The sequence below is a fragment of the Sciurus carolinensis genome, chromosome 6 (genome assembly GCF_902686445.1).
Source record: "Sciurus carolinensis chromosome 6, mSciCar1.2, whole genome shotgun sequence".
NCBI lineage: Eukaryota > Metazoa > Chordata > Mammalia > Rodentia > Sciuridae > Sciurus > Sciurus carolinensis.
In genome coordinates, this window is record NC_062218.1 from 101,365,775 (window position 1) to 101,391,128 (window position 25,354).

Consider the following 25,354-nt stretch of genomic DNA (forward strand, 5'->3'; position numbering starts at 1 on the left):
TCCTGTCTACCCTCAGTCAGGGTTGTCAGCATTTCAGCTTAGATCTTCTACCTGAAACTTACAATGAGACCACAGATAATGATACTTATCTCTAAAACACTGTAGTTGTCTTGTAGGCAAGGGATGCCAGGTTTCTGAATTTCCTTGTTGTATGGTCCAACAAGGAATACCAATACAGGGCCTGCCTCTAGGATGCATGTTTGACAGTCTTGACTGCAAAGCCCTGAAATTTTATGATGTAGTTTTTGTGTTTTCTTCTTGACCAAATGACTCCTTTCCATGATCCTTTTGCTTTTGTTATATTATAGGTTATGCATCTGTGAAAGGCCTTGATATCTACCTACTTACTTATCTATCACTGACTATATACACACACACACACACACACACATATATATCAAACTAGAATCTCAAAAGAATTTATTTCTTAAGAAAAGAATGCCTGTTATCCTCCAGTAAATGAAATACTAGAAACCTTCAAGTTTAATCAGTTGTTATTTTGTTGACTTTTCTAGTCCATAGCGGGTCCTTATTTTCCACCCCATCTTCTTTCTGTAGCAGGTTTATTTCAGACAAATACTGTGCTGCAGTTGCTGAAGTCTTCCCCATTAGCTCGTGATGAGACACCAGTCTGCAATACTATAACAACAGACATGGTCTTAAAACCTATTATCTAAATCCAGTTTTTAGAATCATATCTTATGAAAATCAGGATTCTGACATTTTATAAAGCAAAACATCTTTATATAATATTGTTTTCAATTTTGGTTTCAAAGCTTTGTATTAAGTTGCTCATAGTCCACTGAGGAAGGTAACATATAGACAAATATGTACAAGTTGATAAATACAGACATGTCTAAACCAAAATTTAAAAACTAGGGTAGAGCCTACTATCTGGGGACCCTATTTGTAGATTCTCAATAACATTGCTTGAATAATGAAATTTGAGGAAGATTTAATCTCAGATATTCCTTTTCTCTAATGGATAATGGGGAGGGGAAATGTCCTGATAACATTTTTCAAAACATAATATCAAGGCTAGGCATGGTGTTGCAGGCCTCTCATCCCAGCAATTTGAGAGTCTGAGGCAGAAGGATCAAGGGTTTGAGTCCAGCTTCTGCAACTCAATAAAAATGAAGGGGATCTGGAAATGTAGCTCCCTGTTAGGGTGCCCCTGGGTTCCATCTCTAGTACCACCAAAATAATTAAATAATTTAGCATGATATTATTTTTGATGTAGGATCATAACCCTCTCATGGACAAGTGAATATAATCACAGGAGAGACATGAGCTATATTTATTTCTTTTTCCTAAGAATTCAGACAATTGTGTCATGCAAACTTGGCTGCTCATGCTTCTTAAACTAAAATTAATAAAATATTCACTTTTCCTCATGTATGAAGCAGAAAATGTCTCCAATTGAAGGTCACAGAAATGTTATCTTCATTCCCTTCTTTATATGGTGGTCTTGAGCTCTTCTCAGTCTTCAGGAATCTTGATATAAGCATTTTGTGCAAAGGAAAATTTTACTTATACTGATTCATACTGGTGGGTGGTGTATCCATTTTCCTCAATGATCCCCTAATTATGTAATTTGAGAGTTGTTTCTCTTCCTAGTAGCAAGTTCCTGTTTACAGGCCCTATTAACCTTCCTGCTGAATTTAACTTATACTTTCTCTTTCTTTTTGTTTCTGTTTGAAAGTTAAGCCCTTGAATTGTGAATAATTCGAAATCTCAGTAATCAATTGAATAGTCTACTTTATCCACATCTGCTTAAGAGTCCAGGAACCTCCCAGTAGCCTCGTGGGTCTTTTATCTGTTTGTTGGAGCTTTTAGAATTTTCCAAGATACTAGGGTATTGGAGATGATAGAGAGAGAGAGAGAGAGAGAGAGAGAGAGAGAGAGAGAGAGAGAGAGAGAGTTTTGTGAGGATTACTCTAACATTATTTCATAAGCATGTCTGTTTGTATAGATATGACATGACTTTTGCAAAGGGGAAAGCATTTCTTATGACATTACCCCCTTTATTGCTTAAAGAGATCTGAGTTCCAACGTTGACCTGTCAGTTGCCATGTCAGTGATTCCAGTCTGCCCTCTTAAGATATAGTACACATCTAGCTCATGTCAAAAAGGCCCAGTAAGAATTAAGAATTAACCCACATTTATTTCTTGACAAGCAAAATAATTGCCAGAAACATCAGTTGATTTTTGTATGGTATATCTGTAATGACTGCAGGACAGGAGTGACATTCCAAGTCTGTATTTTGCTACCCCAGTGGTGCCTGTGTCATTTAGCTAAATCAGTCCCAAAATGTTTTTTTCAATGCATGGTTCCAAGTTTTTAAAGATGAGAAGAAACAGAAAGTTCTTTTCTTTGAGCAGTATTCTAAAGTTTATAGAACACATTCCTGCATATGATCCCACTTGATCCTCATGACAGCTCTGTGAGCTGTGCAAGGCAGTTCTTGTTCTCCCCATTTTGTAGATTCATTAATCAAGAATCTGAATCAAATGGAAATTGCCTGGGGCTACACAGCCACCAGAGATGGGTTCTTGAAGAGAATTCAGGTTTCTTTTCTCCTGGATTGATTCCATTCTCCAAGCATGATTGTGACTGCTTGGACCACGGACTTAGCTTTTTGTTGGTCGTATGCAGACTACTGTGCAGCCTCGTGCAGCCCTGTATATAGAAGAATTAACTTGCAGTTCAACATCAAATACGTGGAGCTGGAGGCAACCCAGAAGGATGTGTCTGGGGTGGGGTCAGGAATTTAGACCGACTGAGTCATAAGGAAATTGGTAGACAAAGAGTAGATATTCTGTGGTGAGGTGCTGTAGAAATGCAGGTAGGACATGGCCTGTTCAATATTAGAGACTGGAGTTTGAGATAAAAGGCAAGTGTCATGGAAGCCAAGGGCATCTGTTTGAATGCAAGGAGTTCACTAGTCAAAGGCACAGTTTCTGGTGCCATGGCAGGACCACTCTTAGGAAAAAGACTGGCTCATAGTAAAGATATATCCTGCTATGATGAGGAAGGGATTCTGCTCTAAAATTTCATGTCATCCACCCTTTTGACTCTTTCCTTCTCACCCTTAATTTTTAGCCTATTCCTATGCCCTTTTTTAAAGCTTTGAGAATCCCAGTTTTTGTTTCATGTAGAAATAGACTCCCTATACAATATTAACATGGGGCTTGTGGCATTTTACCCTGCAGAGGAACAAAGGAACAGCATGATCAACTCCAGTCTGGAATCTGTCTCATCAAATGCGAACAGTGTCCTTAATTCCAGCAGCAGCTTACAGCCCAATATGAACTCCAGTGACCCAGACCTGGATGTGGTCAAGCCCACCCGGCCCAACTCACTGTAAGTATGATGTCCACCCACCTGCCACACAAGGGCCCCAGTCAGCCATTCTGCCAGAATTTACTCTCTGGTCCCACCTGACTTTGGGCCATAGTCCCATGAACGTGATTTAATTCTTTTCCCTAAACTTGGAAGTTGGCTAGTTTGTTGGATTTTTTAAAGTATCATCATCTCAAAGGGGAGTCACCATTCTTAACATACTGCTTCTTGGCCTTGGTGAACTTTGATTTACTGTCCTGCTGAGATGGCTTTGGTGATGGCTATTGCCTGTGCTGGCTGCTGGGCATGAAAAGCAATTTTGTTTAGTTTCATGAATATCCAGGGACTGTAGTAGCTCCGTAGGTCAGTAGCCAAGTCTGTTTCATTCATGTTGTCTCAGTTTCCCTTCCCCTGGCTGTGTTGGAAATGTTCAGTGCTACCTCTGTGCCCACTTCCAGAAAGGAAGAGCCCCCAATTGTCCTTTGTGTCTTCACATTCTCAGACCTTAGCATAACTGTGATCTTTCACCAGAGTCTATAAGAGAGTCTTTTTTTTTTTTTTTTTTGCTTCATTTTGGGCTTTAAGCACTATAGTCAAGACAGGCAATTTGGATACTTGGTTGTCCACTCCCTCACAGACACTACCGTGCTAGATCCAGAAAGTTCTCCCTTGTGGCTTCATCCAGCATTGCTTAGCATGCTTCTTCAGACCATCCCATAAATCTTGTCAGCTAGAGCCTTCGCAGAAAGAATGTGAGGCCACGACCAGAACAGCTGGACTCTCGGGCTTTAGCTATATAAAAGTCAGGAAGAACAGAGTTGACTTTGCCTTTCTCTAGTGAAAATAGTTTGAGTCTCAGCCACAGATTGTCTCTAGGCAATTGTTTCACTTGGAGAAACACCAGCACTCGGGTGAGACACCAGAATATCAGCTGCCTTCTCCTGACCCTCTGTGTGATTTGGTTACATGACAGCACCCTGAGGTTCCATCTCTTTAAGATATTTACAGATCTGCAAAATGGGTCTAATAATTTTTTGCCTTAGAAGAGACTAAGGGATAATAAATGTTTAAAAGGAAAAATGACTCCAAAATGGACTTAAGAGGTACTTATAATGGAAAGGTAACAACCGTGTAAGATAAAATCTTTAGAAAATCAGGTCTCTTTTTAGTTGTTGGCAGCTTTGCATTGTATGGACATTCAGGAAGTCTAATTCCTGGCCCATTATTCAATAATGTGTTTGCTCAAGATGTGGACCAGTACCTCAAGAGCTTAAAATTGTTGAATCTACCCGTCTTATGGGCAGTGGGTTTCCTCTGGTTCTCTATGACTAGACTTGCCTGAGGAACCTCCCAGCCTTTCCGCATGTTTTCTCAGGCTCTCCTCTACCAGATTTCCTGGACTAAGATGATTCTATTTTCTTCTCTTTCTTCTTGCCTTTTTTTTCTTTTCCTCCATTTGGTTTACATTTCTGTACCCAGCAGTTGCTAAAGTTATTTGTTGCTCAGCATGAGCAAAGTTGAACTTCTCCCCCAGGTTGCTTAACACCCTTTGACTTTAGCCAACCAATACCAACTAGTGGTCTTTAATCTTTGTTTTTAGCGGTTGATAGGGCCCCTGAGTCACCACTGAGTACATCATGTACTGAGAGGTTGTTTAGGCAGCTAAGTGAAAGGGGGACTATGTCTTTTAAACAGGTCCTAGAGGAGCCGCCTTAGGATTTTTAATGTTTTAAGATATCTACATGTGATTTGTTTTTTATTACATACTGGAGATCACTCGACCAACTTCAGACCATCCAGGTGGAGTATTCCCTGCCTCGTGCAGGTTTGGAAGTCTTCCCAGGAAGTGAGGGTGATACCAGAAATAGTTCTACTTGCTTGTCTTTGAAGGAGGATTAAAGGAAGGCATGTAAGTGTGTTTCCAACAAGACTTCTGTCCCCAGACCGAGTGAGTTTCTGACTTACACCTGTGCTTCCTGAAGCCAGGGAAGGCTGTTCTTAAGGTAGAGGCAGTGCCAGTACTGACGCCAGCATTCGCCTGGTCCCTGAGTGGCGGCCATGCCAAAGCTCCTGTGAGCTCAGGAAACAGGCTCACCAGCTATCCCTCAAGCCCAAGGCATGTTCCTGGGTTCTTGCCTCCCCAGGTCCATCTGCCTGGGGTTTGCCTGGATGGACCATGAGTGGAAGTTAGGCAGTCCTGACAAATGGAAGCCATTGTACTTACCCTGAGTAAATTCATTCTGGGAAGTCTCAGCACACTATGCCATGGTGACCAGGCTCGGTCACAGCCAACCAGGACCTCAGATCTGGAGCCCCTCACTCCCTCCATTGGTGTTCAGTTGGAGGTGTGCACAGGTCCTTGAATGAGAATGCTTGATGCAGATGGAAACAAAAAGCAAAGAGACAGAGAATTACTATTAGCCTGACTTTTATTTAGTCATAAGGTGGGGAAGCAGTCACCAGGAAACTGTTTGTTCTTTTTATTTCATTTATTCATTTTCTTAGTGAATGATCATCATGACCATGTAGAAATCATAATGAAAGAAACACATTCGTTACTCAGTGTACTTTGGTGCCTCCAATAATACATTTTTCTGTGTCTCTGGTAAACCTTCCTAGTTCTCCAAGGAGATTAGGGTCCTCTTGTTTGTATGAACATAAAGCTAAATCAGACATCAAAATTAGTGTCGCCATCATTCTGCCACACCAGAGCAAGGCTGCTGTGTTCAGATTTTTGGCAGGTTCTCAGCTAGATTCCTAAAAAATCAAAGGGCAGTTGATAAACTAGTACCAAAGTCCTGCTAGTCTGAAATCATCAGCAAATCTTGCTGAATGTATTTTGTGCCTAGATCCCCTAGGGTAAACCGGAAAAGAATTCTTGTTATGGTTGGATGTGGTGAACCCCAAAAGCTCATGTGTAAGACAATGCAAGAAGGTTTAGAGGAGAAATGATTGGGTTATAGCCTTAACCTGATCAGTGAATTGATCCCTGATGGGATTAACTGAGCGGTAACTGGAGACAGGCCAGGTGTGGCTGGAGGAAGCAGTTCATTGGGGGCGTGGCTATGGGGTATATATTTGTATCTGGCCAGTGGAGTCTCTGCTTCCTGAGCACCATGTGAGCTGCTTCCCTCTGCCACACTCTTCCACCATGACGTTTAGCCTCACCTGGAGCCCCAAGGAATGAACCTGGCCATCTATGGACCGAGACCTCTGAAACCATAAGCCCTCAAATAAACTTTTTCTCCTCTACAGTTGTTCTGGTTGGGTCTTTCAGTCATAGCAGTGAAAAAGTTTACTAAAACATTTATTTTCCTTCCTGAGTTTACAGTTTGAAGAAAACAGTGGCATATGGCAATGTAAGATGGAACCTTTTATAGCTTGTAAGTGTGCGTAGAGTTCACTGTCACCAGGCATAGTGGTGCATGTCTGTAATCGCAGCTGCTCTTGAGGCTGAAGCAGGAAGATGACTAGAGGCCAGCCTTGGAAACAGTAAGACTCTGATTCAAAATAAAAAATGAAAAGGACGTAGCTCAAAGGTAGAATGCTCTGGGGTTCAACTCCCATTATTCCCCCCCCCCTCAAAAAAAGAGTTTAATATTAACTGAATATCTGTGAAGTGTAAGGTGAACCTTAAGGAAGATTTAGCTGGGTAGGTGAAGGAGCATTCTAGGAAAGGGGAATGAGGGAACAGAGACGATCCAGGATGGATAAATACAACCTAAAATCACATATGTTAGGGGAAGGAAGTTGTAGTTGCTTCCCTGCCACTACCAGCAAACAACAATAACACACACTTGAACAGACCTTTAAAATAAGGAGACTTCATATAAAAATCCAGATTTCCTGCTGGAACAACTGGACACTCACATGCAAAAACATGGATCTGGATGAAGACCTTACACCTTTCACCCAAATCATCTCCAAGTGGATTATAGATTTAAATATGAAAATCAAAACTATTAAACTTCTAGAAGATAACAGGAGGGAACCTAGATGATGTTGGGAGTGATGCTGACTTCTTACTGAAAGAAAAATTAAATTGACCTTCCCTTAAACCAAAAAACTACTATCCTATGAAAGACCCTGGTGAGATAATAAAAGATAAACCAGAGAATGGGAGAAAATATTGCAAAAGTCATATCTGATAAAGGATTAGTATCCAAGAAATACAAAGGACTTTTTAATTAACAATAAGCAAACAAACTACATGATTAAAATATGGGTGGAAATCTGAACAGACACCTCACCAAAGATGTTCAGATGGCAGATGTGCATATGAAAAGGTGCTGTACTTGGTACATCACCAGGGGAGTGAACATTACAACACACCTGTTAGAATAGCCAGAATCCCAGAACACTGACACCACCCAGTGTTGGCGAGGACGTGGAGCCACAGGAACTCTTGCTCATTACTGATGGGAAGGCAAAGTGGTAGAGTCACTTTGGAAGACAATTTGGCAGTTTCTTACAAAATTAAACATATTGTACCTTACAATCTTGCAATCATGCTCCTTGATATTTACCCAAATGATTTGAAAATGTTTATATCCACACAAAAACATTCACATGGATGTTTTAGCAGCTTTATTCATAATTGCCAAAATTTGGTAGCAATCAAGATGTCCATCTGTAGGTATGAATGGATAAGCTGTGGTATGTATATTCAGACAGTGGAATACTATTCAGTATTAAAAAGAACTATCAAACCATGAAAAAAACATGAAGGAACCTTAAATGCATCTTGATAAATGGAAGAAACTTTTCTGGAAAGACTATAATAAGGTGTGATGCCAACTATATGACTTTCTGAAAAATGAAAAACTATGGAGTCAGTAAAAAGATCAGTGGTTGCCAGGGATTCAGAGGGAGAGAATAAGGGGTGAATGTTTAGGGCACAGGACATTTTTAGGGTTGTGACACTATTCTGCACCATAATAGTAGATGCAGGACAAGCATTTGTCAACACCCATAAAACCCACAGAATACAAAGAGTGAATCCTAATATAAGCTGTGATATTTAGTTGATAATACTGTATCAATATCTGTTCACCAGTTGTAACAAATGTTCCACACTAACGCACGATGTTAATAATTGGGGGGAAATGTGGGGTGAGGGAAAGGAATTATGTGGTTTTCTGTGAACCTAGGACTGCCCTAAAAAATAAAGTCCAGCCAGGCACTGTGTCACACACCTGTAATCCCAGCATCTGGGGAGGCTGAGGCAAAAGGATCACAAGTTCAAAGCCAGCCTCAGCAAAAGCAAGGCACAAGCAACTCAGTGAGACCCTGTCTCTAAATAAAATACCAAATAGGGCTGGGGATGTGGCTTAGTGGTCAAGTGCCCCTAAGTTCAATGCCCAGTACCCCAAAATAAATAAATAAATACCTAAGCAAGTAAGTCTACAAATATTGTTTTAAAAGTCCAGATTTCCATCCTCTTTTGAAAAGGTAGAAGACTCTACTACACCAAACCTAGGTGTTACTGGTTTGGAGGTGATGCTGTCTAGGCCCTCCAATCTCAACACTGGCCTTCTACACTCCTTTAGATCTTCTGCCTATTGACCTGCAATAGATTAATTTTGGCCCAGAATCTTTTCTACTCCTTCCATTATGAGCTGGAGCCTTTGAATCTCGACTGGCCTTTAATCTGGTACTTATTTGGGCCAAAAGAATGTGGTAGAAGTGACACGATATGACTTCCCAGCCCTGGCCACAAGACCTTGCCCCTTCTCTTGTCCTCTTGGAACCCAACCACCACATACAGAAGTCCAACCTAGTCTCTGTGAGAATGAATGACCACTGGGGAGAGAGGCCCAGCACCCCCAGACAAGCCCCATACCCAGGCAACCAGTCATTTGAAGGCAGTGACATGGGTTAGTCCAGGCATGACCTGCAGAAGAGCTGCCCATTCAGCCCACAGACTCATGACAGATAATACATTGTGGCTGTTCTAAGCCACTGAGTTTGGGGTGGTTTGATGTGCAACAATAGTTGACTAACACAGGCCTGTGATTTTGTGACCTCAGAGTCATAGGCAACTGCCTGTGCTGGGGCTGAGCTGCCTGCGTGAGACGGAAGGTGTGGAAAGCTCTCACTGTCTACAGTGCCACGTGGAATCGACTCGCCTTTCAGTTTTCAGAATCTTCTTTGAAAGAAAATGACTCATAACTGAGATTCTAAGAAATTAAGAAACAAAACAAAATTCCTAGCTAATGGCTGAGGCAAGCAAGAAAGATGGCTCAAACATTGGATAGAAAAGCAGGAAACCCTGGTTTTGAATCCTGGCAGCAACACAGGCTGGCCGATAGGATCAGTCCTTGGCCCTGAACTCACCCAGCTCGTACTTCCTGGGACGGAAGAAATGGGACTGCCCCACCTCCAACAAAGGAGGCAGTCAGTGGGTGCCTACAGAGCACCCTCCCCTTCCACAGTGACTAGTAGAGATGGATGGTGCCGACTCCTTTCCGAAAGATCGTGACTTTTAAGGAGGAAGTAAACAAATACTGAGAAAGAAGTCAGGGGACTTCCCACCAGGGACATAACATATTGCAGTAATTCCCCCAAATTAGAAACTCCTAGGCAAATGCTTTCTTCATACCACTGTGGTGGGGGTGAGGGGGCTTGTTAAGATTGGAAGCAAGTTAGGAGGGCAGGGCTGATTACAACAGTGGTGGAACCCAACCTCCCAGGTCTCCCTGCCCAAGTGGTCCCCACCTTTAAAACTAATTGCTCAATCGTCCCATAAATAATAATAATTTTTCTTCATCCTTTCCTCCTCTCCCTCCTCCCCCCACACACACTTCCAAGTTATTTCTGGTGACCTAAAAGATGTGCACATGCCAAAGGTTTGCAGATTCTGCCAGAGTCAACCATCCTCTCCCATCTTAATGGCCAAAGAGCAGTCTGTGGAATCCAAAGGATAAACAAGGGCTGCTTCTAGGCGGGGTTGTTTGCCTGACTCCTCAGTTTGATTCAGCTGCTCTCTGATGACATTTAGGGTAAACTTGTCTAGAGAGATACCTCTAAACTTGTACTTATCTTCTGCTTATTCAGTCAATATTCATTCAACAAATATGAACTGAATACTCAGTGGAAGCTGGTGTTGTACTTCAGTGCTGAAGATACAGTGATTTACAAAAAAAAAATTAGAGGGACTGAGGGCGTAGTTCAGTGGTAGAGTGTATGTGTTAGCATTCACCAGGCTCTAGATTCAAGCTTCAGTGCAAAAGGCAGGGTGGTCTGCCTGCTTTTATGGATATTATGTGTGTGTGTCCTGGGGATTAAACCCAGAGACCCTCTACCACTGAACTACATACCCATTCCTTTTTATTTTTATTTACTTATGTTTTAAGACAGACCTTGAACTTGGGATTCTTCTGCCTCAGCCTCCCAAGTACCCAGGATTACAGATGTGTTCTCTGTGCCCACTGCATTCATGGATTTTATATTCTAGTGGATACAGGAGAACAATCTGTGTCCACTGTATTAGATGGTGAGAAGTTCTGTGGAGAAAACTAATGCAGGATGAAGGAGATAGAGGTCTGGAGGAGAAGGAGGAAAGTTTCTTAGCTCTCTCCACTTCAGTTCCCTTAGAAAGGTGGCGTGGAGATTGAGGTCATCCTTTGTATTTTATTTGCATGTCTAGCACTCTGAATTACAGCCATTAGTATAAATATTATTTTGGAGAACTCCCTCCACATATTCTCTTTTCTTTTTCTCTGTTCCCTCAACCCTGGTATATACATTTTTCCCTTGCAGAAAAATGTCCCCTCTGTTGGACTCACCTTTCCCTCCCAGCTCCCTACCTCTAATCTGAGACCGGAGCGCTCTGTCCATCCAATGAGCTATCATTGCAGAAGAGGAACTGCTATTGTAGAGGCAGGCAGCCCTGCCTTGATCCGAGACCAGCTGGGCTAGGCACACCTGTTCCTGGAAAATACGGAAACCTCCAAATCCATGGGGTACCTGATGAACTGTGTGCATAGCTGTTATTTGTTGAGATTAAAGAATCTCAAAATGAATAATATGCATTAGACGAGCAACTGTTAATGGCATTTTTTTTTTAACAAAGAAAAGTAATTTTATCATCCCATCGCTATTATATGCCAAAGGAGTTAAACCTTGACAGGCAGCTATTATTCTACTAGAATTGTCTTTATTTGTCATTCTTTGAAATGTGAGCATTTGAAAGAGGAAGTTTTCCTCTGTGGTTGGGTTAGCTTTCTGTGGAGGAGGATCTCCCTGTTAGATTGAGGATTCAGCTTCTCACCCACCTGCAAACTGAAAAGGTCTCTTTAGACGGTTTCCCTACAAACTTGGGCAATAACTTAAAAGCATAATCATTTTCTCCAGGAATCATTTGCCTTTTCTTGCTCCTGCTCACAGTCCCCCTGGTGACTCCAGTTGAGTTCTTCTTTGTTTCTAGGACATGCCTAAAATAATCCTTCTGTCACCTTAAGCTCCTGGGGCTGCCACAGCTACATCTTTCCCAAATAACATTCCCTTGATGTTTGGAGATTGTTATTAGTGTGCCCCATCATCTTTTCTGAGTGACCTCATGTCAGTTTTTCCTCTCCCCAAATGATACCTCCCTCACCAATCAGGAGCCTAACTGGGATTCACTTGGGAGGGGATAGAGATTCCTGTCTGATGACCCCTGTTTTACTGGATAAATGTGTTTGGTTATTAGTGGTTACTCTTTTTTTCCCCCAAATATAAAAACTGCTTGAGGCAGCCCTCATGCTTCATGACACAGCAAGATTGCTTTCCCAAACATTCGGGCCGTCAGTGGCACTTGAATCTCTACAGCCTGTCAGCAGAGGGAATACGGGAGGAGGCAGGGAATGCACTGTTATAATGCCTAGGCACATCCCTGTTTTCCGACATCGTGGAAATCACAGATGGAAAAATGTTTCCCCTCATGTGTATTGTCCTTTTGTTTTTCCCTTTAAAGGCAAAAATCATATAAAAGGTTGTATTTTTTCCATAAACCTATTACTCTTCCTAAATAATCTAAAACAATTCCCCAAATTGCCATAGCATACAGTACATGCTCAAAGCCTTGAGGTTTAATTAAAGACATGACTGAGTTTCATTCTGAATTTAGCTGCCCTCAAATGCCTTATGGCACTGTACATGTGTGTCCAGGTGTTGAGCATTTTAAATCTCAAATTTGGGGTAGAATTTTTAGGGAAGGAAATGGGCGTAGGAGTGGACATGGTTTCCAGCACTACTGTGCCTGTAAGGGGGCTTTGAGGAACTCTAAAGTGCCATTTTTCTCAGGTAGGATTAGTTTGGCATTATTTCTCCTACTGTGTATATAATCTGAAAGATCTTACTGTTGGATTCACATTCTAAATTGGATAAATGAAAATTACATTAAAGTACTATTTTTTAAACTTCTTTAGTGAATCTGAGAGGCAGATGCTTACTTAGCAAGGGAAGCATTCCAGTTGGAAACAGCCTCAGGATCCATGAAGGACCTAGAAAGCCACACAGATCCTCCAAAGCCTTCCTCTGGTCTGTTACACTGTCCTTCCAGGGAACCGTCTGAGATGGTGCAGTAGTTCAGGTAGTGACTCTGGACGAGCATCATGGACATCACCTGAGGCTTGTAAGATGTACAGGTTCTTACCTTGGCCCGCTGGAACAGCAACTCCTGAGCAGGCGCTTGGCACTCTGTGTTTTACCAAACCCTGCAGGTTATTCTGATCTGTGCTAACGTCTGAATAACCATAGTGCACAGTGGCATAGTGCATTGGGCTGATAGACTTCCACAAGAATAAAATTGAAACTGGGCTCAATGGTGAACATCTAAAATCTCAGCTACTTGGGAGGTAGAGACAGGAGGATCTCAAGTTCAAAGCCAGACTCAGCAACTCAGGGATACCCAGTCTCAAAACAAAACAAATTGATGGAGATGTAGCTTAGTGGTAGAGCACCCCCAGGTCCAAATCCCAGGAATGCAATAATACAATTAAATTGGGCTTTACCTCATTCTGAAGCTCTCAGGGCCAAGCCTGTGTCGTCACAGACACTTTCTGTCCATGCAGTGATGACTGTAGTGGGGCTGCACAGAGCCCTGCCCTTGGCCTTTGAGATCAATCATAGCTTCTGTGGCTGAGCAGGGGGGTTACTTTTCCAAGGCACCCAATTAGCTCACCAGCGCTGCACTTCCAGACTCCCCAAGGAAACCCAGTCAGCTGCTTTGTAAATGCATGTGTTTTGGTCACAAATCTTAGAAGGTGGATGCATCGATCAAGCATTGAGCACCTCCTGGGTGTGTAACAGGATAAGATCAAGATACTGGTATTGACAAAAGAACAACTCTCAAGGGTATATGATATTGAAAGTGATGGATATGTGCCAACATGGATACTCAATTTAAAAATTTGGTATTTTTAAGTTAGTGTTTCCCAAACTGATGTGGGAAGTGAGAGGAGATCTCATCAGGCAAGATCTGAGTTGGACCCCTTGACTAGAGGGATCAGACCTTGACTTTAATGTTTCCTAACTGCGTAAACTTGGACAAGTCAACTGCCCTCTGGGAAATTGATGACAATATCAGTTCTGTAACATGATAATAATAATACTTTAAGGGTGTCTTCAGGATAGGGATAAAATAATGCTTTCATAATACTTGATACATGGCTTGCTTCAGAGTAAGCAGTCAGTGAACATAGGTTGCCACTGTAAGTCATGTGCCAGACAACAAGGTTTCAGTCAATAACAGTGGACTGCGTATATCACAGTGGTACCATAAGAGTATATCACCTAGTGACCCTGTGGCTGTCTTAATTTGTGTAATTGCATTCTATGATGTTTGTGCAATGACAGAATCACCTAACCATGCATTTCTTAGAACATATCCCTATCAGTAAACAACACATGACTATTTTTTATTAACTTATCACTTGCTCTTAAACTGCCCCTGAGAATGAAAAAAGCCCCAGTGTTGATTTCTTTCAGTGGTGGCCATAGATAGACACTCTATTTTTGTTTGACCCTGAAGTGACTCAAAGCAACCCAGATTAAAAACATTGAGATTTTTAAAATGAATTGAAATACCTAAAACTGAATTAATTACAAAGTAAAATACACTGAAATCAATAGAAGCACTCCCTTACAAAACAGACTTGAAGCTGTTTGCAGGAAGTTTACCCTGGGGAGCCTTGTCAAACCACCTACCCTATTGTTTCTCCTCTGGGTGGAGCCAACTGGAGCTACACTAATTAGGCTGGAAACTAATTGCAATCTGAGTCTTCACTGGGGAATAATTTAGCCTCCGGAATTCCTCTGCAGCCTATGACTCTGTGTTAATTTGACTGCCTTTATGGCAAAAAGGAAAACAGTTTCTGCAAAAATGTCATTCTGAAATTTGGGCTCCTAGACATTCACTGCATTCGCTCTATCAAATTCTCTTCCAGTGTCTCTCAACTTCCTTCACAAGGAGGCAGTGTGATTCTCACCAAGACATCACTTCAGTGCTCCCTTGAATATCCCTTACAAATTGAAAATAGCTGGGATGGGGCTTTTCCTTGGCTGATACCAAAAACGCTCAGAAAAGGGACGATAGCTGCTTTAAGGACTACCCTCTTACCTTCAGTTGTCCTATACAGGAGAAGCCATGTCTTCAAAAAAAAAAAAGGTGATGATTTATTGTCCACAAATAAAGCCAGTAATGTTCACCCAAGGATGATGGATTAGCACCCTAGGAAGAAACATCAGCATAAGCAAAATAGCATAATCAAGAAGGGTTTATTCATAAGAGGGTTGTAGTGAGACAGTACACTACACCACAGCTAGTAGATGCCAACCAGTTGCCACCCTTAGACTGAATGGACTTGAGTGGGAAATGGTACCAGAATCTAGAAGTGGAGAAAGTGGGGATGGAGTTGGCAACTTGAAAGGTGCAGTGAACTTTGGTCAAGGTTCACAGCTAGGTGGAGGTGCCCTTGATGCAGTGGAATAAAAGTCTAAGCCCTCTCCATCCTTTCCTGCTAATTGCAAAAGCTCCCCACTGGTGAATCCACCAGGAAGTCGGAGGGTGCAGAAGCCCTACTGATGTCATCCACACGTTGTTTCCAGAGAAGAAGGTAGGTGGGAGAATGGGTCTGGAGAGACAAGTAATGGTATCTAGCATAGTTGCAGTGGAAATAGCTGCAGTAATTATCAATATAGAACTCCCTGAAGAAATCGTAGGTTAGAACACTGGCCAGTACAGCAGAGAAACAAGGTAATTCTCTATGTGCTAATATACAACAGGCTTCAAAGGTACATGATGTGGGAAACAGGTGCAGAGCAGTGTGTAGCTGTAGCTCTCAAGCCAGCATGTACATTAGCATCCCAGCCAACACCTGAACTCTGTCCCTGGGACCTCAGTTAATTGATCTGGGGTGGGTTCTGAACTTTTTGGCATTTTTTTTTAAGCTTCCCAAGTGATTTTGATATGCAGCTAGATTTGAAAAGCATTTGTATTATGTAATGCTACTTATATAAGAGTCCAGAGGTATAGACTCAAGACAAGCATTTGTATGTCTAAAATATCTGGGAAGAGCCAGGGAATGAATGTGCAGTAGCCTCTGGAAGAAGCAGATGGGGTAAGGGTCTACTTCAAGAATGCCAGCTTTTCATTTCAACACTACCACTTTCTCACGTGGGAATTGTTTACATGTGCCACCTTGATTGTTCACTTTCAGAAGCGCAATTAAAAATAGATTTGCTTAGTTTTAAAATCACCATTTATTCATTCTCTTAAAGCTATGCATTATAGCTGGGCGCTGTGGTACATACTGGTAATCCCAGTGGCTGGGGAGGCTGAGGCAGGAGGATCGAGAGTTCAAAGCCAGCCTCAGCAAATGTGTAAGGCCCTAAGCAACTCAGCAATATCCCTTCTCTCAATAAAATACAAAAAAGGGCTAGGGATGTGGCTCAATGGTTAGGTGCCCCTCAGTTCATTCCCTGGTACCAAAAAAAAAGATTTATATCCTCTATAACTAAGGATCTGAGGTACTGTTTGACTAAAGAACAAGTCCTTTACCAAGAATAAGTTGCTTTTGATGTGTCGTAAATGAAATTAAGGTCATTGAATCATTTCTTCAGTGACCAGATGACTCCTCTCCAGACTGGCCTGTCCAGGGCACTGCAGAGGAAATCTGTCATGGAGTTGACTGAGCTCTTTCTCAGGGAGCTGAGTGAATGCAGTTAGACCTCGGCCTCTGGACTGTTTCAGATTTCTCACTAAAACTGGGAAGCGCTGGCTTAGGAGAGCAGAAAGTACATTTTAGCATTGAGCATCTACTCTTGAACCCCTCCCACAACCCCCAGCCAACATTGTGAAATTTAAGTAGTTCAGTTATCTTTGAGCTATAGATAGTTATTTCCCCTGATCATCTGTCATTCTCCATCTGCTGTCTACCCAATTTCCTCTAAAAGCTCCATTTTAAAACAGCATATATAATGGAAAACCTTCACTCATGACCTTTATGGAGATGCCTGAAGTTCCTCAATAATAATCAGCAGTTGCCCTGGTAACCTCAGACATAGTGTTTAAATCACCTATATTTGTCACCATCCCCTACCTTCAGGAGACCAAGATCACCTGCTTTGTGCTAATGAAAAAAGGGCTATTTTAATAATTTTATAATCCTTTCAACTTCTGTTTAAGAGTAGAAGTGTGTGATTACTTACTAAAAAGAGGTTTTCTGTCTTGTTTTTGAGTGACTAAGGTGGTGATATGGAGTAGAAATCACCTCACTTTTGAGCAAATTGGAAAGCTCAGGTTCCATCCGTTTTCTTCAGTGCTGTACTCACAACCTTAGAAGATTTAAGTAGGTGAAATTTGAAGACTAGAATTTTAGCTGCACCAGACTAGAATGGGAGGATGGAATGGGCAAGTTTGTCGTCATGTCGGAGATCCCTGACAAAGATGGTTAAAGCCCACTAGCTCTTGCACTTTGACTTGAAGCGTGCTCCTTGAAAGTTAGCAAATCCAGAGTGTGCTGGCTTCACTGTCTCAGAGGAAGCCTGCCTTCTCCTGTAGCATCCATGTACTATGCTTTATGGCGTAGACCTCATGGTGGGAGCTCCACATAATGCCCTGCTTCTTCTGGGGGAGAAAGAGTCCCCACCCCCAAACACATACATCCTCTTTCCCATTCTTCCCTTGACTTTTTGTGTGAAAGTGGAATTAGAGGAAATATGTCTTTAGTCATCCTGTGGCAGCATTTACAATATTCAATTGTCACAGTGAAAATAAACTGGCAGGAGATCAGGAATCAAGAAATGGAGTCATGGGAATCCTGGACATGCTAATCCAGTAGAGACAAAATCCACATGTTGGTGACTGACATGGCCAACGTAATCATCCCAGACAGCAGTTGGAGCCCACACTATCCCCAGAGAACACTGAAAAATATTTAATTATTAGCAAACTCCTACCAGTCGCTCTTGCTCTCCTCTTTACCCTTAAGTCTCTGTGTGATGCAAGCTTATTTTCATCTCATGCTTCCTTTAGGATTAGGACACCACAGCTGAGTGTCTGCTGCTGAAGCCTGACTGCACTGTGCACACTCAGTAGAATCCAGAATTGGCATCCAGAATCAGCATCTAGAATCAGCCAGATCTGACAGTACCTTCCCAATGGATTAACTAGCACTTATTGAAAGCCTACTGTTGAAGTCAATATTCCAAACTCTATGAAAGAAACAAAATTATACTCTATCCTCAAATTGCTTACTGCTCAGATGGAGGAGATTGGATCTATATTCATGGAAGAGCATTGCTGCCAATACAAGACAGATTTTAAGTAGTGAGTGGCATGACCATTTACCCAAAAATATTTATTTTATTTTTTCTTGGCTATTCAAGTTTAAAGAACTACTAATTCTCAAACTTTCCCATTCCATAAAAGGTCAGAAAACAATCCTACAGGTATGAATTAAATTTCAACTTAACAAAATTAATAAAATTGAATGTATTATCTTTGCAATTGCACCTTGTGTGGGCAAGGTTTCCATAACACCCCTAGTTCTTCTGCATCTGCTTTGAAGCTTATACTTTCCTTCTCTGCCTTGGTCCAGTTTACAAGTTAGCGAGTTACAAAGGAGAAGTTCTAGTTTTAGGATCCAGCTTTTTTTCCCAGTTCCCCAAGAGCCTTCCTTACCTCTCAGACTCTGCCACTTGTCAAGCACTGGGCTTAGAAAAGATGAGGCACCGTCCCAAATGAATTTCTTTTTTTTTTTTCCCCAGAGAGGTCTCCGTGGTGCCAATCTCTAGGTGCCAAAAAAAAAAAAAAAAACTTAAAATCTGGATTGTAAAAATGAGGTAGAGAGGGGAAAAAAATGCCAAAAGAGGTGAAAAACTGAACTCGGTCATTTGAATGTTACATTTTTTAAGTTGCCCCCACAAGACTTTTTTTTTTTTTTTTTTGAGGGCATATTTGTACTATTTTTCTTCTCAGTTCGCAATATATTAATGCTGGTCGTGTAACAATTTCCTAAATAAACCCCTAAACCAAATATCTTGTTAAGTTGAAATTTAATTCATACCTGTAGGATTGTTTTCTGACCTTTTATGGAATGGGAAAGTTTGAGAATTAGTAGTTCTTTAAACTTGAATAGCCAAGAAAAAATAAGTGAAGAGAGAGGCTCTGCCTTGCTATGTAGTCAGGAGAAGTTTTGCCAGTTAATTTTCATGCAGTACCCAAATCTGTATATAGAACTGAGAGCTCATTTTTCTGGTTCTTTGTCTATAGAGAAATTCTACATTTAATGCCTTCTTTTTCACCAGCCAGTTATAGGTTCTGTCTTAAATTTCAGCATGAATCAGTTAAATCTTATGCTCAAAAATCAAGTACCCAGGTTCAGTATTACAAAGAAAGATTCTCTCCTTGCTGTATTTTTTCTTTGCATACCTGGGTGATTTTTCCAGGCTCTCTTCCAGGTCTGGAAATGCCAGCTCCTAGAGTTTATTCTTTTCAATTGTATACCAATTCCAGTGGTAATATGGAGACTTAATAAAACCAGAGTTGACTTGATACTTTGAGCACAGCTGGCTCTGACTGGAACATAGAGAGCTCTCTCTGTTGGCCACAGTCAAAAGGCTGCTGTTGAAACTCAGTCAGAGCCAGCTTCCCACCTCATTCCTTGTTTTTGGTTCACTTGTACAAGTGATTTCATAATATAACCCACTGAACTTGGCTCCCCTGGTAAAGAATTAGATCTCTGTACAGAAATGTTCAGGCAAACGTAAGACCATCATCTAGAATCTGAATATGTAATCAACACTTTGGGCCCCCAAATAAGCAAGCAATGTGATTTTAAGCAAAACTCTGTATATGCTGCTATATATAGTCTTATGCTTAACTTCACTACTGATTCATATAGAAATATAGGAATTAGTAGTAAATAAGAAAACACCATCTCTGCTCCACTGGGCTGACCTAGGCATTTGCCACCTATGAAGATGGCCCCTTTTCTCTGTAAAGGATCTGATCCTTCCCAGATGACTTTGCTACACGTCACCATGGGGCTGGCCTGGCTCTACTGCACAGCTGTGAAATTGGATGGTGTGTCTGTGACAAACTAGGGTGGAATAGGGACTCCAAAAGGCTATGCTCTGGTTTTGCTGAGTAAAGCATACAGGTTGAGATTTTTGGTGGCAGAGTGGAGACAAGAAGAGAGGAGGTGTTGTCAGTGTGAGAGGAACTTTGGAGGAACAGAAATGTCTAAAGAAAAGTTTGTGGAGTTTCTTCTGTGGTATGCAATGCAAATCTTCTTCCATGGCATCTCATGATATCACTAAAAATCAGTTCCTTGTTAATCAGTGAGCTTGGGCTCTGAAGACAGAATTGTTTGAGTTTATATTCCAACTCTGGTGCTTATTAGCTGTTTTACAATGAACAAGTTACGTGACCTCCATAAACCTCATCTGTTCAATAGAAATAACAGCAGTATCTACCTCATAAGGTGGTTGTGAAGACTAAAATAGTTCATGGAAAGCACTTTGCATAGCTTTTAGCACATAAATGCTCAATAAAAGTTTCCTGCCATAATTATGGTCATAGTTGCTCTTTTAACAGTAACTGAGAATTTGAAGGTTGTGAAAAAGTGCTGAGTCCCCCTTCACAGGGCAAGATGGGAGGCTGCCCTCCAGGATCCAGTTCCATTGGAGGTAAAGAATAACACAGTGCCCTTCCCCAGTGCCAGGAACCTGGAAAAGGCTGCTCAGGACTGTCAGGGTCCAATCAAAGCAGGAAGTACAAGGAGGTAGAGCCCTATGTGGAAGGCAGACCAGAAGGAAGAGGAGTGGCACTTTGGGCTCCACATTGCCACCATTCAGCTACTTAGTATGTTAGCCCTCCTGAGGACCAACTACTACTTCTCCATGTTCCCACCTGGATACCTTTCCCACTACAGTGTGCATGCATCTCTGTCCTTCATAGCCTTATTTTCTTCCAACTTTGGCTTGTCAGGACCCCTTATGGCCACTGTTTCATTCTCCATAGAATTTCACCCGGAAGCTTCTGAATTCATTGCTTCCCAGCCTCAGTTCCTGAGCATGAATCTGATTGGCTGGGGCTCAGCCATCTGCTGAACCAGGTCATTGACTGGTGGCCAGCCCATGGCCAGAGAGTTTGAGGCAGGAAATTCTATAGTTTAATCACCTGTGGGCAGATGATGTGGTGGGTCACTAAACCTTAAGCAGGAACTGAGAATGGAGCAGATTCTAAGGTTGCCATAAGATAAGATTTATCTTATTTCACACACAGTTATAACAAACTTAACTTCCGGGTTTCTATCATCCAGTATTTTGAAAGTATCTTGATATCACAAGAGGTAGTTGTATTCACAGAGTAGAAGGTGAATTGCTGAAATGGCTGGGTACAAAGAACTTTTTAAAAAATAAAAACTGTAACATTATAGAAGCCTAGATAAAGAGCAAGCTACCCTTCATACCCAGTAACCCCTTTGGTCACAATGATATAACGGCACAAGACAGTTAGTGATTTTTACAGTCCTCACTCCTTAACAAAGTAATTTACATGTGATGTTTTCAGGTTTTGAATGTAGAAAAATGTGTGCAGTATCTTAGATTTCCACTGGATATAAGAACAGAGTTCTTATATAAATAATTGAATTTTGTTTGTGGAGTTACTTGATAGAAAACCTTGTTCTTCACTAATAATTTTGTGCCACAATTTTTTATTACCTAGAGATGGTAGCAGTATGGGAAATGGGGAGAAGCACATGACCAAGGCATAGCAACCATAGTGTTTTCATGGACTTTTTTTTTAAAAACTGGAGCTGCTTTAAGAATCTGTCTTGCCCTCCAGCATGGTCAGCAGCCATGGTTCCTACCACAGGGAGAAAGTCCAGTTACTGCCTTTCCAGTGTGCAAAACAAACAGGCAGGAGCTAATCCAAGCAACTCCAGGCAGAAGGCTTAACTGTGACCCTTTTCCTTATTCTAGTTCAGGGAGTTTCAGTCTTCTGTGGCCAGAGTGTCCTTATGAGGTTTGTTGTTGTTTCATGGTACTGGGGATCGAACCCAGGGGCTTACCTGTGCTAGGCAGGTGCTTTAACTCAGTTCTCACTTTTTCTTCTCTCAATCATTCAACAGTTTTCACTGAATATCTTCAACAGTTAAGCACATCACAGGCATACTTCATTTTATTGTAGTTACTGACTTTGTAGATAGTGTGTTTTTTACAAGTTGGAAATTGGTTATAACCCTGCATTGATCATAAGCATATTTTAGCAATAAAGTATTTTTTAATTAAAGTATATAAATTGTTTTTTACACATAATGCTATTGCATACTTAATAGACTATAGTGTAAGCATAATTTTTACATATACTGGAACCGAAAATTTCATGGGACTTGCTTTATTGCAATGGTTTGGAACTGAACCTGCAGTAGCTCTGAAATATGCCTGTGTATTAAAGATGAATTAGGATGAATTAGGTGGGGAGAGTGCCCTTAATGATGACAGAACACAGAAATATAAAATAACTATAAAAACAAGATTGAAAGGTTGGGATGCTACATGTGGCTAGACTTTCCAAACAGGAGAGGTGACTTTGAGCTGGATTGGTCAAGGAAGGCTTTGTGATCAAACGGGCACTTGCTTGAGCTGGATCTTGAAAGATAGGTTGGAATCTGACACATGGAGAACAATGACGAAAGGCTTAGAGGCAGGAACATACAGGCCATATGCGGAGAGCTGCTCATGGTTAAGTTTGAACATATGCTTCTCATCTATAATATTACAGTTGTTTGGTTTCTTGTGTCAATATGGTTTTTACTTCTTTTAGGTGCTAAAGCTGGGGAAGCCTAGTAATGTTTTCTTCCCATTCCAGCACTTCATGCGAGCTGGAACCCCCTGGAACATCTTCTACCAATTTATCTTGTGTAATTGACTTGCCTGAGACGTTCCCTATTTTCATCACAGTTTAGCTTCGCAGTCAAATAGGCTTCACCATCTGGAACTTTTTCCCCCCACATTTTCTTCCACAAAGGACCTGTTTCCATTTCTAAGTGTCATGCAAGGTCCTGTGACATTCTCTTTGCTTTGAGTTTTATGTTGTAAAAAAGCCAACCAGATGGGTTTGAAAATAAGCTGTATTCCTCTCTTCTATGTTACTACCCCAAAGCAAACACATCAGACAAATTCTAATACCTTCAGCCTTCAGCAAGGACTGTTTACGTTGGGTTGTATCTCTAGGAGACCAGCTCTGAAGTCCGAGAGAGGAGAACAGCTCAAAGACAGTTGAGACAGGCCAGATTCATAGATTCATTAATAAGGAGAGAGTATAAATAGCCATCCGTAACCTTACAGAAAAGTTCTACTTATTTTTACTCCTTAGAGTTGCTATGTTTAGCCTTTATTTTCTGTGCTCATCCTGCAGAAGTGCAGTTGGTGTTTATTTTCACATGAACTGGTAACACCCATTTTTCTTTCTCACACTGTAAATGAACTGTAGAAACTGCCTTCTGGACATTCAGCCGTAGGCTCACATATAGTCACAGAGCACCATGCACTCCTGAAGTTGCTGTCAGGGCCTTTGCTTGGGGAAATGTTTGCATTTCTCAGTCAAGGACCTTCCTCAGCCCTAACAATGTCTGGCTCTTCCATCTTCCTGGAAACTGAGCATTTGTATAAACTCCCCCTGTGTGATATCTTTTAAATGTACAGATAGTGTTATTTTCTGGCCCAGCAGCTCTGAGAACTCCTGAGATGCAGGCATATGGTGGTGGCATCTTCTGGTGACCTGCCAGAGATAGTGGGCCCGCCAAAAGCCAGCTCATGAGCTGTGTGGAAAGTATTCATGACCCTATGTGTTAGCCTGGGCAAGTTTACCCATCAGAATTCTTGGTTGCAAGTAACAGAAAACCTAGTTCAAATATTTTTGACTAAAATGGAACTTAATGGTTCACAAATACACTTAAGAATATCTATTTTAGGTCTGGCAGAATCCAGAGGCTTGGATCTTCCCATGGGACTCAGCTGTCACCATCTCTCAGATCAGCCCTCCTTCATGTTGACTCTCCTCTTAGTTAAGCTCTTTCCTTTTGATTGTAAGATGGTCACCACCAGCTGGACTTTGTTCCATAGAAGTCCAAATCCAGCAGAAAAAAAGAGCCTGTCGCTCCCAACAGTTTGAACAATGGGCCTAATTCCTTTGACCTACCCCCATCCCTTAACCAGTCTCTGACCTGGAGTGCTTGATGCTCTCTTGGCCTAGGCCTGCGTCTCTTGTTCAGTCTTGATTGAGTAGGAACGGGAGGATTGACATGCAAACGCATGCATGGACTTTGAGAATAGAGAAGGGGTGGTCCTCAGAGGAGAGGGCCCACATCACAGGTGTCCACTACAGCAGGCCTTTCTTAAAATCACCTACTGAAGGATTTGGTGAATTCATGCTCCAGGACACAGATATGTACTGCCTCCCCCATGCCAGTAATTCCTTATATGTTCTCTGAAAACATTTCTCTGAATCCAAATGGTTGTTGCATAATTTATTTTATTCCTACTTTACTGACTCCTTTAAGAGTAATATATTTTGTGTTTTTTTATAAAAAAATGAAGACAGTGTCATCTTCTTATTTAGCTCTAGCCACTGTCAATTCATTTAAAAAACAAATTTCTGGGAAAAGGTTTTCATTATCAGTGCCCATTACAGATCATTAGAGAACATATGGCAACCACCGGTGAGCTGAGGTTGGCCCCGTTAGTTCTAATGACAGCATTGCAAGGAGTCATTGTAATCATCTTAGAATTTGATTAACCAGAGGAAAAGGAATCTGAAAAGGCCTGGCCCTGTCTCTTCTATAAGAACTGTGCATGTGCAAGGACAATGTATCTTCTGGCCCAGCAGCTCCGACAACTCCTGAGATTTAGTCATCTGGTAGTGGCATCTTCTGGTGACCTGCCAGAGACAGTGGGCCAGCCAAAAGCTAGCTCATGAGCTATGGGGAGAGTCTCCAACTTGTGGTTACATTGTCCAAAACCTTTGAGTGTAAGTAAGATCTGATTCTTCTGCCAGGATCACATTGAGCTACTGGAAAATTCCACCTTAGTTTGATCCTCCAGTGCCTGGTTCATACCCCTGAGAACAGAGTTTGCTCTCAAAGATTGAAATCACATCTGTATAGACAGATGATGATGATGATGATGATGATGATGATATGATAAATTCATTAATTAAGGCCCTGTGTGCCTTTATTTGATTATCATAGCCCATGAGATACTGTTACAATACTGTTATCATCCCATTTCCCACATAAAGAATAGGCACCAAGAGGTTATTTAAGGTATCTGAGGGTAGAGGTTGGGATTGGACCCCAGCAGTCTGGGTGGTCCAAGTGCAGAATTCCTCCACCCAGAGCCACTAAGCTCAATTGCTCCCATGGGCAGTGGTCAGATCATGTCAAGCTGCTGGATGTGGGTGTGTAAAGAAAGAGACTGAAGCAACCCAGACTTGCTTTCTCTTTTTCTAACCCTCTG

The 25,354-nt window shown here is 41.6% G+C and overlaps 1 protein-coding gene across 1 annotated transcript in view; it reads left to right on the forward strand.

Moving 5' to 3' along the window:
• The window catches only part of Arhgap26 (Rho GTPase activating protein 26), a 416,546-nt gene that overhangs the window by 336,593 nt on the left and 54,599 nt on the right, over positions 1-25,354 (forward strand). Inside the window, 1 exon segment of the mRNA XM_047554761.1 lies at positions 3,214-3,364. Within this exon segment, the coding sequence (XP_047410717.1) occupies positions 3,214-3,364 (151 nt within the window).